Source organism: Gorilla gorilla, chromosome 11 (assembly GCF_029281585.2).
Source record: "Gorilla gorilla gorilla isolate KB3781 chromosome 11, NHGRI_mGorGor1-v2.1_pri, whole genome shotgun sequence".
In the NCBI taxonomy this organism is placed as follows: Eukaryota; Metazoa; Chordata; class Mammalia; order Primates; family Hominidae; genus Gorilla; species Gorilla gorilla.
In genome coordinates this window covers 98228680-98244785 of record NC_073235.2, presented here as the reverse complement: position 1 = coordinate 98244785, position 16106 = coordinate 98228680, and the positions used below count along the sequence as shown (strand labels likewise).

The 16106-nt window shown below is 37.1% G+C and overlaps 1 protein-coding gene across 1 annotated transcript in view; it reads left to right on the top strand.

Moving 5' to 3' along the window:
* DNAH7 (dynein axonemal heavy chain 7) overlaps positions 1-16106 on the top strand; it is a 331737-nt gene that overhangs the window by 212043 nt on the left and 103588 nt on the right. The window contains exons 45-47 of the mRNA XM_004032984.5: positions 816-996; positions 3276-3461; positions 11685-11848. Of these exons, the coding sequence (XP_004033032.4) occupies positions 816-996; positions 3276-3461; positions 11685-11848 (531 nt within the window). The remainder of the gene's footprint in view (positions 1-815; positions 997-3275; positions 3462-11684; positions 11849-16106) is intronic.

Here is a 16106-nt window from a genome sequence, read left to right as displayed (position 1 = left end):
TTGGATGAGGGAAGACCTCGTGAGCTCCCCAAAGGGGCAAGTGTCATCAGGATCCCCAGGGGTCCTTGGACCACACTTTAAAAACCACTGGCATAATGTATTCTTGTGAAATAAGGAGCCTTTTTTGGTGATTATATGAGAACTAGTTATATCATATGCAAAACAGAGTAATTATTATTTTTTCAAAAAACAACTGTCACAGGATGTTTTTCAAAGTCACATCCAATTTTAATCATTCTATATATATAGTAGTGCTATATATGTTTCAGACCATGATATATTAGTTAATGATTAATTTAATGTTTGTTAGATAACATGACTGACTCCATTTTCCAGATACTAGGGAGAGAATTTAGATCCATCCTTTTTCCTATATAATTCCTTTTATTACCACATACGTATTTATAGGATAACTGTTTTTGGTTGATGTATTCTAGGATTTTTTAAAGTAAAATGACAAAGATAAAAGATACCTCACTTTCTCATGAAAACTAACCTTTAACCAATTAGGCTTCTACTAACGTTGTAATATTCTACATGACTATCCTACTCTCCTTTTGGAAAGTTATCAAAATTCATACTGGCAAAATGTTTTTTGTATATTTGATGTCTATTTTAATAAATGGCCATTTCTTGTGTCCAGGATCAAGTTTGGATGATTGTTAGATGAAACAGGAAATATGGAAATCGGTTTAGATTTTTGCATAAAGAAGTGTTTTCAGTTATAGTAAGGGTATTAGAAAAGTAAATTCAGTGATAGAAAGTGTACTGGAATATTAAATGAATATTTAATTTTTCAATTTTACTTTTTGCAGAGTGGCAAAAATAGTAGCTCCCAAAAAGATAAAACTGGCTGCAGCTGAAGGGGAGCTTAAAATTGCCATGGATGGTCTTAGAAAGAAGCAGGCAGCCCTTAAGGAAGTTCAGAACAAGCTGGCCAGGCTTCAAGACACACTTGAATTAAATAAACAAAAGAAGGCTGACCTGGAAAACCAGGTGTGTGCTGATATAGAAAAAGATGGACAAATTCTCAATTATCGTAACTAAGAATGATGTTCGTACTAGCACATAACACACCAGTCCTGTTTCCTTCCTGGTCAGGGATTGGCAAACTATGACCCGCAGGCCACGTCTGCCCATCGCCTGTTTTCGTGTGGCCCAAGAGCTAATAATGGTTTTGACATTTTAAAATAATTACATATTAATGGCCATATAAATACCCATGAAATACGTAAATATCCTCAGTTTTGCTGCTTGGCTCACAAAGACTAAAATACTTATTCTCTGGGCCTTTCCAAAAAAAAAAAAAAATGTCAGTCTGTCTGCCTTAGATTACTAGAATATAATATTGAACTAGATTATTTAATCATTTTTCACTTTGCAAGTAAGGAAATTGAGAACCAAAATGTTAAGTGACGTAGGTTGTATGGCAGAGCTGAAATTAGAACTCAATACTCACAACCATACAGTATCTACTAAAAATATTTTCAAGACTAAAAATACTACTCTAACTTAATTAGTGATACCATTTGGAAAAATTAACTGCTAAAGTCTGATTATCGGCCAGAAGAAAAGTCATAATATTTTATAACAGTCAACATTTATTGAATGCTTATTATGTACAAAGGCCAGTTGTTCTAAGAACATTACATATTATACCATTTATTCTCACAATAACCTTTTGAGGGAAGTAATCATTTTGTACCATTTTGAAGAAACTAAAGAACAGAAAGATCAAGCAACTTGTCCATCGTCAACCCAGTTTCTGAGCATCAAGTCTGAGACCTGAACCCAGGCAGCCTGATTCCAATAGCTGTACTCTTTCCAGGACACCAGACTGCCTCTTTCTATAGTAACTATCCTGTATTCTGTATTTGCACAAATGTAAGACATTGTGCTAATCTTTAGAAGTGTAACATATTATGGCATGATTTTTGAATGATCAGTTTTAGTTTAAATAATATAACCAACAAATGGTTATGCAGTTGCTCTCTTTAAACATTTTTCAACTCTCCTATATGTTTGAAAATTTTATTTTTTATGATAAAATATTAGAAAATTATGGTAATATAAAATGAACATATGCATATATGTGTATTAAAAATGTGCTTTTGGAGGTAAAATTTTAGCCAAAATATTTTTACTTAGTAGTTTCTGATGGCAACTTTGCTATACAAGACCTGATTCAGTTTATCATAAACATTGTTGAAAGAAGAATAGGTGAGGAAAGAAACTAGAAAGACAAAAGATATTTAAAGAGGGAAAATTAAAAGGGAAAAAAATTAAATTTAGGAAGTATCACAAATACTGCAATTACATACCATTTGCTTTTTTCAAACCTATCTTTAGATAAATTGATACAGAATTATACATCTTTTAATCTAAAATCATTGACTTGGTATAAATGCTAATAACATTAGCAAAAAGCACAAGCCAAATTCCTATTCCAAAATAACCTAAATGTCTTTGTTTTTGTTGATTGTTGAATTTATCTTTTCATGTAATTATTTTTGAACATCAAGATAAGCTTTATTTAATCTCATCTTCTTCCAAGAATAATGATGTTAAGGTACTTAAAAATTTAATCAAAATAATTCACATATTCTGCTGGAATATTGCTATTGTGTGAACTGAAATAACTTTTCACCAAGTTTGCCACCTTCGTAATTATCTCTCTTTTGTTATCATATTGCTTAATTACATATAATCACATTTGGTTGACAGTCTTATGCACCAAATAGGCTCTCAGCTATTGATTGGTGTCCTAATTTAAGCTGAATTGCAAGTGCCTGAGTAGTTTGACACAATTTAACAACCTGAAAATTGTGCTTTGTAAATAATCATAAATTATTAAAACCTTTAAACACTTAACCTTTAAGACCATGATGTAAGTTAAATGAGGGGAAAATGTAGAATATTTAAAACAAAATGCATCTAGATTATTTAAAATGGAGGGAAAATATCTATATTTGCAGAAGAATGTCCTTTATTAATTAACTTTCAGTGTCTTGTACTGTATGTCATTTCCTAAATACAGCTGTTCTTTGTATTATATGGTAGATATTCATTCATTATTAATTTCATGAATTATATTAGACACTTTATATTTACAAATTCTAAAATATCATGGACTTTCCTATATCATAGTGATATAGGAAATCCCAGGCAGAAGTCTGTCATTAAAAATAATAATTCACTTCTGAGGGTAAAATCTTGCAGAATTTTAAACTTCTTATACTTGTAAATGTTGATAAAAGCTCACTTTTATTTTTGAGGTTGACCTTTGCAGCAAAAAACTAGAACGAGCTGAACAGTTGATTGGAGGCCTTGGAGGTGAGAAAACTCGATGGAGCCACACAGCTCTGGAGCTAGGTCAGCTGTACATCAACTTGACTGGGGATATCCTCATTTCCTCCGGAGTGGTTGCTTACCTCGGAGCCTTCACATCCACCTATAGACAGGTAAGGGACACTATTCCATCTCTTCCTGACCCTCTGCCCATCACAGCCAATATAACCCTTCAAGGTTTTGTTTTACTTTGGTTTCAGTTTTTTGTTAAGTACAAGGAGGAAGGTATTTTTGCATGATTTCTGCTTGTGTATTTTAGTTATTCTGTAAATTAGCTGGTTAGCCAAAAGATGCATGTAATATACTCTTCAAAAATCTAATTGTTTTAAAAACAAAAATATCTACTTTAAAATGTAATGTGAAAATGGGGAGTCTCTGAACCTATTCTAGTTTGGGGCTGCCTGATTAAAAATAAAATTTTTTTTAAAAAGTAATGGGAAAATGGTAGCCTCTACTGATAACATCTCAGTTCCTAAGCAAGTACTGTAAAAAGGTATCAGAACTCTGTCTCTCTCTCTCTCTCTCTCAGTGTGTGTGTGTGTGTGTGTGTGTGTGTGTACTTCATCAGCTGTTTCCTATCAGTCTGAATAACAAGCCATTTCAAAATCATTTCAGGGAATGAAACTTGAAGGGAGGAAAAGGTGAGCCTGCCTAAAACCCTGTTGATAAGTGGCTTTGTTCCTTAGAAAACAAACCCCACGTTCCCTGCCTTGCCTCCCACCTCTCTGACTGATTCTGCCTCTTTCTTCTCCCTGGCCCAACATCTAACCCTAGGAGTTAATCCTAATTATTCTTCCTGCCTTTCTCTTCCACTTTTTAGTTTTTACTGAATGAGAGACCCAACATACTATTCAGCTCTTTTTAGAAAAATGGAACTGGAATCCAACCTGGGTCATGGCCCTATCAAAGCAGGCAGAGAGATTTAGAAAAATTAAGATAACTAAAAGAAAAAATGGGAGGGATGATAATGAGAATAAAAGAAGGGAGGAATTCAGAACATTTGGCAATAGTTTTTGGTGTCAAACGAGAAAGAGTACATGTTACGTCCCCTTTGTGTAGGGCTTTATAATTTCACTGAGCACTGGCTTACACATGATCTCAATGGAGCCTCATTTAATTTCAGAACTATCTCCTAAGGAGGGTTGACTCTTGGTGGTGGTGTTTTTCTTTTTTTGTTTGTTTGTTTGTTTGTTTGTTTTTGAGAAGGAGCCTCCCTCTGTCGCCCAGGCTGGAGTACAGTGGTGCGATCTCGGCTCTCTGCAAGCTCCACCTCCTGGGTTCACGCGATTCTCCTGCCTCAGCCTCCCAAGTAGCTGGGACTACAGGTGCCCGCCACCACGCCTGGCTAATTTTTTGTATTTTTAGTAGAGACAGGGTTTCACCATGTTAGCTAGGATGGTCTCAATCTCCCGACCTTATGATCTGCCCACCTTGCCCTCCCAAAGTGCTGGGATTACAGGCGTGAGCCACCCTGCCCTGCCAGTGGTGTTGTTTTTAACTAAATGTTTAAAATCCTCACCGAGTGGGTGCTTCTGTCTTTAGCACTCGGTGGTTACCTGCATCCTAATTTAGCACTCTTCCTACTCTCCTACATTGACATTTTGAACAATAAAAGGAGTAGCTTCAGCCACCCTTACCTTTCCCTGCTGGTTCAGAGCACATCACTAGGTGTCTGCACTGGTTCCTGTCTAGCATTCCAGAGCTCAACAGAAAGTGTATTAGCACTACCCAGTGCACTAGCAGAATCCACTTTACCCAGTGCTTGGAGGGCTAGATGTACCATCCTCCCAACCAGGCCCTCTCTGACAGACTCACTCCAAGGGACTGCCTCTTCTGACTTTGCCATCATCACCTGGCTACTATCAGAATGGGGGGCTGCTAGTCAGACCACCACACAAATGCTTCAAGGGTGCCTTAAGCACCTGAACTGAGACTTGGAAATTTACTGACAGACACAAAGCCACATTCAACTTAGACACAAGACATGCCAAAGCTCAGAGTGCCTTCTGTGAACTCATTCACTGTCTGAACCCTTGATTCAAGTAGTCACTTCATCCCATGCCACCTCATCTCTGTGAAGGCTTGAAGGCAATTTTATTCCTTCCTTGCTTCACTAGATCAACCTGAATTTTTACTTTCCTTAACAAATCTCTCATGTCACTCTCATGTCACAGGAAGGAATTCCTATGGATTAATTCTGAGTCCCACTTTGTCATCTTCACTCTTTTATCTGTTTCTCTCAGGTCAAAACAGCGAGCAGTTTATTTCCCATCAAAACTGTCTCATTCAATTCTCAGCATAAGGGTTGGATGGCAAACATCAGGGCTCTGACCAGAGCCCTTCCTGGCTTCTGTGTGCTTTCACACCCAACGACTAGCACCTGTGGCTCTTTCTGTCAGACTTCCCTTGGGTTCCTAGAACCCACTTTACCCAGTGTTTGGAGAGCAAGAAGTGCCTGGGAATGTACTTCCCTCTTGAGCAGCCCTTAATGAATAATTGAAGGGAGCATGGGAGTCTCTCTCCCTTCCCCCTGGTTGGGACAGCTCCAAGGAATAGCTTACACTATGGAGGCTCCCTGTGGCATCTAACGAGGCCACCTGCTGCAGAACTTAGGCTGGTCCCTCACCCTTTATTGGCTTCTACTCCTCCTTGTCCTGCTTCCCCCTGCATCCTTTCCTCAGCATGTCACCTCACATGAATCTTCATCCCACAGTCTGCTTCAGGGAACCCAAACTAAGAGACCTTACAACATTTGGTGCTTTTCTGACATCAAAGGGTTTCAAGTCTCTGGATATTAAGGGCCCTCAATAAATAGCTGCATTTCCCCTCCAAGCTTGAATCTGAGTAGTCGTCAATTATTTATCAACTCTTTTATAGATTCCTGGCACTTTTCATAAATGAAGCATAGGAAAATCCAATTCTTCCAGGGTAACTGGGCCCACAGCACTCAACTGCAATGCCTGTGCCATTTTCCAAAACAGAATCCTACAGTGCTATTATGAATATACAAACCCTGGATTTGAATTAATTTGAACCTTCTAATTGACCTTTATCTGCCAATAACCAAAGTCGAAACTGTTTTAATGGTGTTGGGTATTTTCACCAAGATGACACTCTTAATGGCCAGTTTTCCACTTCTACCATCTCTCTCTCTCTCCCCTTTTTTCATGACCTTATGCCAGCAAATCCACCATCTAGCTCATCACCTGATTACCAGCCAAGGCCATTGGCTTGAATTTTGAGATGCTTGTTCGGAGTCCTCCATGCTCATTTTGGTTATTCTCTGATATTACACCCTTATAGGCATGTAATTAGGCCTCTTAAATTGCTAATCCAGAGTTCATCTATGGTAATATACTATACCTGTCAACTGTAAGCTGAGCATTCTGCAGAAACTATTGCTTCTATTTTCTCTACTTCTTCCCTATGTCATAGGCTAGCATGCCTACTCCAGCTTCAAGCTAGATCCAAGAAAGCTTGCAGACCTCTCCAAAATGTCTGTAGGCCAACCTACAGCCTGAAAACAAATGGAACAAAACATGCCAGTAGTGCTGGGTGAGGTGGCTCACACCCATAATCCCAGAATGTTGGGAGGCTGAGGTGTGCCGATTGCTTGAGCTCAGGAGTTTGAGACCAGCCTAGGGAACATAGTACAACTCTGTCTCTACAAAAAATACAAAAAATTATCCGGGCATGGTGGTGTGTGCCTGTAGTCCCAGTCCTGCTTGGAGGCTGAGGTGGGTGGATTGCTTGAGCCCAGGAGGCAGAGGTTGCAGTGAGCAAGATCATGCCACTGCACTCCAGCCTGGGTGACAGAGTTAAGATTCCGTCTCAAAAAAATAAAAATTAAAAAATTAAAAATAAAACATGCCAGAAGCAACTGTGTATAGAAGTCAAACTGGAAATGCTATCTGTCCCTCCTCCCTACGTAGCAATACCATCTGTTCCTCATATCAACAACCAAATAAATCAAAATAGCCAGATGATATTTATTAAGTACTTATGCTAGGGAGAATTTTGGCCCCTATGATCTTCACCTCCAAGTGTTGTATCTGTAACTATGCCACATTACATGGCAAAGGGACTTTGCAGATGGAATTATGGTTGCTAGTCAACTGAGCTTAAAGTAGGAAGATTATCTTTGGCTATCTTGGACTTCACTGTAAGATAAAGCTGAAATGTCTTTTTTGAGCAAGAGTAAGGAAGTACCCAGAGAAAGATGGGGCCATGTCAAAAGGACACAGAATTTAGCTTAAGGGTATTCCCAGTGGCCAAACTTGGACAATTTCAGCATCGCAATAAATAGTGACAGTAACATAACTCATTGGATAAAATATGAAAAAGATGAATCTATGCTGACATAAATTAGTAATAAAAAAATTGAATGTTTGAAAAAAACAGGACATTTTCATGGTTACAAAGTATCTCCCCGCAGAATGCTTATTACCTGCAAAGGGAATGGGGAAAAGAGCAATTTAACAGTGGGGAAGTTATAATATAATATTTCACAAGTGCTGTCTTAACCATTTTAAATAACAGTTAAAAATGCAGAATTCTTTCTTGTAAGTAGTTTGCTAAGCCCTCACCCCAACCATTTTCTTTACTAGGCTGGAACACTCCCGGGTTACAATAGATAGCTTCCAGAGGCCCCCAGATACCAGGGACAGCCCCTTCTTCCTTGCAACCACAGAATGATTCAAAATACCCAATCCCCCAGGAAACATGTGAAACCCAGCTAATTCCATCCCATTTACCATATATAAACTGCCTCCCACAGCTCTAGCTTGATGCTACACTGTCTCCCAACAACACCTGTGTGGCCCTGTATGCAGCCTTCTGTCATTTGGAGCTATAACTAACAGAGTTCTGCCTTTCATTTATCTGAGTGTCTTTGCGTTGCATCCCACCATCTGAAGAATCTATAATCACACATAAGCTCATATAATTATGACACAGAAGCCTGGCAGACAACACTTTAATCAAGTGATAAAAATTAGTGTCATCAGTAAATGAACATCAAAGTGTCATCAGAAATGAAATTGTGTGCCATCTGATGGATGCAATGAGAAGAGCACATGATTTCTGTGACATTTCCGCCAAAGATGCATAACTTGGCATGGTGCCAGGAATCATGATGGAACACCATACAGACCCAGTTGTGGGGCTTCTGCATAATATTAACAGGCTTATCAAGGTCATGAATGTCATCAATTCCCCCAAAACTGTGATGCCCTTTCTTGTGCAAACCTCAAGGAATGTTGGTCCAGCCTACTCAGCAGGAGCCTGAGGGAGATGGCAGTGCCCAGCATGGCCTCTCAGCCAGTGCCACCTGTGAGCACCCAGCACCCTCATCAACCCAGAGGCTGGTACCAGCACCATACATATCCACCTTCCTCTTGCCTTCGTCTAACTCCTTTCTCTCCAGTTATGTCTTTCACTATTTCTGAAATCTTTTATCTGTAAACTCAACTTGGATACTGACTTCTGACTTTCTGAACACGAACCTTGGCTTGTAGTACCGCCCGGGTTCCTGAGCATCCTACAGACTGTCCCCCAGGTAGAGTCTCACAAACTGCATTACGTGCCCTGATCCTTATTGGCACTGAAATGCCCTGCCGTAGCCACTCGCAGGGCATGTGAGTCAGAAGTAAAAGTTTTCCGTCTCTCCTACTGGTTCAAAATGGATTTACTTTTCTACTATAATATTGTATGTGCTAGATAGTTGTAACATAAAGAAAATACTTGGAAAAATGTGGTGGTCCCAACTACTTTGTAAAGTGAATCTTTGTTTGTTTTTTTTTTTTAAACTTTTAGGTTCGGGGGTACATGTGCAGGTTTTTTACATAACCAAATTTTGTGTCAACAGGGTTCGGTGTACAGATTATGTCATCACCCAGGTAATAAGCATAGTATCTAGTAGGTAGTTTTTCAGTCTTCACCCTCCTCCCACCCTCCACCCTCAAGTAGGCCCCAGTGTCTATTGCTCCCTTCTTTGTGTCTATGCCTTGTCATCATTTAGCTCCCACTTATAAGTGAGAACATGCAGTGTTTGGTTTCCTTTTCCTGCATTAGTTTGCTTAGGTTAATGGCCTCTAGTTCCATCCATGTTGCTGCAGAGGACATGATCTTACTCTTTTTTATAGCTGCATAGTATTCCATGGTGTATATGTACCATTTGAGTTGATTCTATGTCTTTGCTATTGTGAATAGTGCTGCGATGAACATACACATGTGTGTTAGGATTCTCTAGAGGGACAAAACTAGTAGGATATATATATATATATCTTATATATATATATCATATATATATCTGTTTATATATATAAGTATATATCTTATATATATATAAGATATATATATATCCGATATCCCACCATCTGAAGAATCAGATATATATATCGGATATATATATATGGGAGTTTATTAAGTAGAATTAACTACTAGAGGGACAGAACTAATAGGATTCTCTAAAAGGGCAGAACTGATAGGATACACACACACACACACACACACACACACACACACACACACACACACATATATATATATATAGGGGAGTTTATTACGTACTATTAACTCACAGGATCACAAGGTCCCACAATAGGCCATCTGCAAGCTGAGGAGCAAGAAAGCCATTCTGAGTTCCAAAGCTGAAGAACTTGGAGTCTTGACATTTGAAGGCAGGAAGCATCCAGCATGGGAGAAAGATGTAGGCTGAAAGGCTAAGCCAGTCTAGCCTTTTCACGTTTTTCTGCCTGCTTTATATCCTGGCTGTGTTGGCAGCAGATTAGATGGTGCCTACTCAGATTAAGGGTGGGTCTGCCTTTCCCAGCTGACTGACTCAAATGTTAATCTCCTTTGACAACACCCTCAGAGACACACCCAGGATCAATACTTTGCATCCTTCAATCCAATCAAGTTGACATTCAGTATTAACCATCACAGTATGCATGTGTCTTTATGGTAGAACAGTTTATATTTCTTTGAGCATATACCCAGTAATGGGGTTGCTGAGTTGAATAATAGTTCTGGGTTCTTTGAGAAATCACTACACTGCTCTGCTCAATGGCTGAACTAATTTACATTCCCACCAGCTGTGTATAAGCAGTCCCATTTCTCTGTGACCTCGCCAGCATCTGTTGTTTTTTCACTTTTAACAAAAGCCTTTCTGATTGGTGCGAGATGGTATCTCATTGTGGTTTGGATTTGTATTTCTCTAATGACTAGCGATGTTGAGCATTTTTTCATATCCTTGTGGCTGCGTGTATGTCTTCTGTTGAGAAGTATCTGTTCATGTTCTTTGCCTACTTTTTAAAGGGGTGAGTTGTTTTTTGCTTGTTAATTTGTTTAAGTTCCTTATGGATTCTAGATATATTGACCTTTGTCAGATGCATAGTTTGCAAATCTTTCTCCCCATTGTGTAGGTTGTCTATTTACTCTGCTGATAGTTTATTTTGCTGTGAATAAGCTCTTTAGTTTAATTAGGTCCCATTTGTCAATTTTTGTTTTTGTTGCAATTGTTTTTGGCATCCTTGCCATTTAATCTTGGCCAGGGCCTATGTCTAGAATGGTATTTCCTAGGTTTTCTTCTAAGGTTTTATAGTTTTAGGTTTTACATTTAAGTCTTTAATTCATCTTGAATTGATTTTTGTTTATGGCATAACGAATGGGTCCAATTTCAGTCTTCTGCATATGGCTAGCCAGTTACCCTAGCACCATTTATTGAATAGGGAGTCCTTTCTCCATTGCTTATTTTTGTCAACTGTGTCAAAGATCAGATGCTTGTAGGTGTACAGCTTTATTTCTGTGTTCTCTATTCTGTTCCATTCATCTATGTTTTTGCACCAGTATCATGCTGTTTTGGTTATTGGAGCCTTGTAGTATGGTTCAAAGTCGGATAATGTGATGCCTCTGGCTTTGTTCTTTTTTGCTAAGGATAGCTTTGGCTATTCGGGCTCTTTATTGGTTCCATATGAATTTTAGAATACTTTTTCCAAATTCTGTGAAAAATGTCATTGGTAGTTTGATAGGAGGAGTAGCATTGAAAATGAAGCTTTATAATAACAATTGGTAATTATTTTTTCCAGATACAAAATTCTGACTTAAGTGCTTAATCTAGACTTTTATCTCAACATTGAATATGTTTAGTACATAGCTGACCTTCTCAATTAAAATTTTATTTGAAATAAGAATCTGAGAAACAGAAATCATTTTTGAGGTAGAGTTTCCGCAATGGTTTGTTGACTCAATGAATACAGTATAAATTGAGGAATTATAAAGCATGCTTTTGATAACCTCCAGTCTCATTTCTTTATCCTTCTGTGGATGTTCTAAAGAATCAAACTAAAGAGTGGACAACTTTGTGCAAAGGAAGAGATATCCCCTGCTCAGATGATTGCTCTCTTATGGGTACCCTGGGAGAAGCTGTGACAATTCGAACTTGGAATATTGCTGGATTACCTTCTGACTCATTTTCCATTGATAATGGGATAATCATAATGTAAGAAAAATATTTTTCTCACAAATGGTCTTTATTAAATAACAGTAGATTTATCTGTGTTCCTTCTAACAATTTTAGGTAGCAAACTTTTACAGTATTAAAAAAATTACTTAACTAATTAGTGAAATTAAGTATGAGTAACCACTTCCTTCTCTTATTAATATTATAATAGTTGAGTATTAGACACTGTAGTAAACAAATGAACCAGATGACTTGTACTTAATTTTTTAAAATTAATTTTTAGCAAATAGAGCAAAACCCTGCCTTAAGTAAGGGAAGTCCAAAATTTTCATTTCCATAAAATACAGGGTTTTGTTATTAGAGGTTAATGAAATGTGCATTAGTGTGTCATTGGTGGTGATTGGGCAGGGTGTTCCAAATTCCGTCTTAGTCCCTAGTGTGGGACTGTTTTAAATTAGATGGATGTATTTCTGGGTCCTACACTGATAGGGAATAGTAGCCACTATACCTGTAGTTTCCTGGTTAGTAGAGAAAACCTGTGTAGACTGGGCTGGGAGAATATTAAAGGCTTGTCTGCCTTACCCTCTCCTCCAGGTCTCACCTCCCAGAAACCAAGGACTTCAGCCTGTCACAGTGTGAGGACAATCTTGTATTATTTCCAAGTTCACATTACCATGAGCCTTTTATCACTCGGCCAGTTTTCTCAGAGTTTTAGCATGTTAATGATAGCACAGATATTTCCTGCTATCAGTAGGAAATGCTCTGTGTTACATGACTATTTTGACTAATTGTTAGGTTACTATGAAAAAGTAATTGATATGATGGTACTTTTTAAAGTAAAAATGTTTGAGGCATGGAAACTTTTAAAATAGAAGTAAACACTAAATGTGGAGACTAGTTATTCCTAAATTTTATGTATATGGTTTTTGGGTTTTTTGTTTTTTGTTTTTTTTTGAGACGGAGTCTCACTCCGTTGCCCAGGCTGGAGTGCAGTGGTGCGATCTTGGCTCACTGCAAGCTCCGCCTTCCAGGTTCATGACATTTTCCTGCCCCAGCCTCCCGAGTAGCTGGGACTACAGGCACCTGCCACCATGCCCGGCTAATTTTTTGTATTTTTAGTAGAGACAGGGTTTCACTGTGTTAGGCAGGATGGTCTCGATCTCCTGACCTTGTGATCTGCCCCCCTCAGCCTCCCAAAATGCTGGGATTACAGGCGTAAACCACTGCGCCTGGCCTGTACATAGTATTTATGAAAATCATTTTACAAATTAAAACTCTGGTGAACACATTTATTTTCCAATAAATTATCCTGACATATGGATTTCTTTAGCATTCATTTACTAAATTGTTCTATAAGAATTTGAGGTATGTGCAGTATGATTATAATATAAAACAAGATAAAATCTGATGAGACCACATAGGGTAAGTTAAAGGAGTAGTTACTGTTAGAATTTGAGACAAGCTAATTCCTGTAGCTGGGCCCTGAATTAAGTTTGACGCTTTCTGATAACTAAGACAAAAATAAAAAGTTGTATCACATAGTTCTTGTTTTTTAACCAAGTAAACTGTAGTTAAAGAGACCAACTTTTTCAGGAGCTAAAGTTAAATTTAATTATTTTATTTATTTAGAGAAAAAATTACTAAGCTTTACTTTGGGGAACTAAAATACTGGGTACTCTGATCCAATAATCTAAATTAATCCAAGGAGAAAATAGATAATCTAAAATCAATGATAAATATGTGCATTAGCTGGCTGCTAAAATAAAGATTTTAGCAGATTTTTAAGCACCTTTTACCAAGCACAGAAGGGCAGCTCGTTGTTGAATTACTTAACATGTGGCATGCAGGCAGTGTGTGTTGATGTTTAGTGTTAGAATATACCTTACAGATTGACACAGGTGGGAGATCTCTGAAATTTTGGAAGTCTAACTTTTACTTTCACTTTTGTCTAGCTGGACCAATTAACTACAGCATGAAAATAGTCAAATATTTGCTGCTTTTGTTATTGTTTTTATCTCAGAAAAGAGCTTTGGCTCTTCTCAAGCTCTTGTGAATGTAGCTGGTCATGTCCTACATATTAGTAGTTACTGAAGTGGTAGTCATTGTCTTGATTTGCAATTTATATATCATGGTTCTGCCTAGCAGGACATCTATAACCACTGTATCCACCATCAGAGGCCAAATTGCATCTTGTTTTCTAGCAAATAAACATACCCTTATTTTGGGGTCTAGTCATATTTCAAAAATAATAGAACTGTTGATGGATATATCTGCATATAAGATTCTAAACCGTTCAGTGATTATTTTTCAAGACAGCACACTCACATTTTGGGAGGGATGGAGACAGAAAATTATGTTAATGAGTCATAACCCCTACATCTTTACTATTCATTTGTAAAAATGTTGAAATATTAGCAGAAAGTTGTGGTAGCAACTATACTAAGAAGAAAATATTAACAATTTTCATTCTTGGCTTCTTTTCCCAATATATTTTGGTAATCTTATACTGAAAGCTTTCAGTAAATATGTTTAAAGTGATCACTTTGAAGTATCAGCTAAGTATCTTCTTTATCTGTGCAGTGCCCTCTTCCATTCCCCAGAAACTCTTGCTTGACAATGATAGTCTCTAATATTGAGCACTCACAGAGGACCTAATCCTGTGCTAAGTGCTTTTCACATATTATCTTAGCTGAGTGAGGAGACGATTATTTAGGAAAACTGGAAGAATCTATAAAATTTGGGCAAGTTAGAATATAATTAACTTTTGGGGCTATTGACTCCTAAAGGTCCCTGGCTAATTAGAATTTCAAAGATTAGTGATAACATTAAATGTAATTAGATTGTATCTGAACATTTCACGGGTAAAGGATTAGGATTATTTAACAGCTTGATAAGTAGATCAGACCTGTATCTGATATAACTCTGCTTTTTAAAAAAGTAAATTTTCATTTCCATAGAAGAGAGATATATTAGGTTTAATTCAGTAGCAATAATAACTGAGAAGAATAACACCTTTCCTTGTCTGTTTTTATGAATTTATGTGTGTGTAAAAACGAAAATATGAAAACTCTGAAATGTATTGCTGCTTCATATTCAAAATCTGTGGTCTGTGCAACTGCTGTGAACATGTATTTTCACTGTTAGAAGTCCACGTTTTCAAAAAGCCCACAAAAGCACCAAATAACAGTCCTCTCTAGACAGTAACAAAAGAATACACACTGTCAAAACTTGGAACATTGAGTGCTATAAAAATTCAGTTTCCATTTGGGAACCACTGATTTTAAAGCCTTTGTAGATTCAAGAATGTTTGATGGAGGAAGTAGGAGAAAGATTATGTGGAGAAAAACATTTTCTTGTTAAAAAAAATACAAAATAATAATGGAGAAGAAGTAAGCAAGTAAATGTAGTGCTTGTTCGTTTTGAATTCAGAATTTGTATTCATCCAAAGACTGAAGCTATTTAAATCAGTTTGTTGCATACAGCTTTCCACAATTGTTGGTATATTTGTTAAACTAGTATTTTCTTTTTTATCTACATTGAAGATTATCTCCTTTAAAATTTTATTCATCTAATATGTTATTCTATGGAAGCCCAAATCTTTAAAATTGAATATAAGCTGAAATCACAAACATCCTGTCTTTGGATAAAAAAGATGTTACATTAATACTGTTGTCTGGGAAAAATAAGTTTGATATAGTTATTAACTGGATATGGAACAACAAAAGATTTGTTTGTGTATAATTGCACACACCCATATATGGGGAAAGAGGGTTGGGGGTGAGGGGAGAGAGGAGAGAGAGACAGAGAGAGAGAGAGAGAGAGAAAATATACAATTGTTCCAGCATAATTTGTTGAAAATATTATCCTTTTTAAAATCGGATTGCCTTTACGTCTTTGTTGAAAATCATTGGTTCACATGCATGTGGGTTTGTTGCTGAGTTCTATGTTCCATTTACCTATTTGTCTTGATGTAAATACCATATTTCTTTGATTATTGAAGCATATTAAGTCTCAAAGTCAGGTATTATATCTTTCACATTTGTTCTTCTTTTTCAAAATTGTTTTGTCTACTTGTAACTCTACATATAAATTTTAGAATCAATTTTTAAATGACTACACAAAATCTTCCTGGGATTTGTATTGGTACTAATTGAATCTAAGATCAATTTGAGAAGAATTGACAACTTAGTATATATTTCTAATATATGAACACAGTGTATTTCTTTGTGTATTTAGGCCTCCTTTGATTTCTTTCGTCAGTGTTTTGTGGTTAGATTTATACCCAGTATTTCTTTTA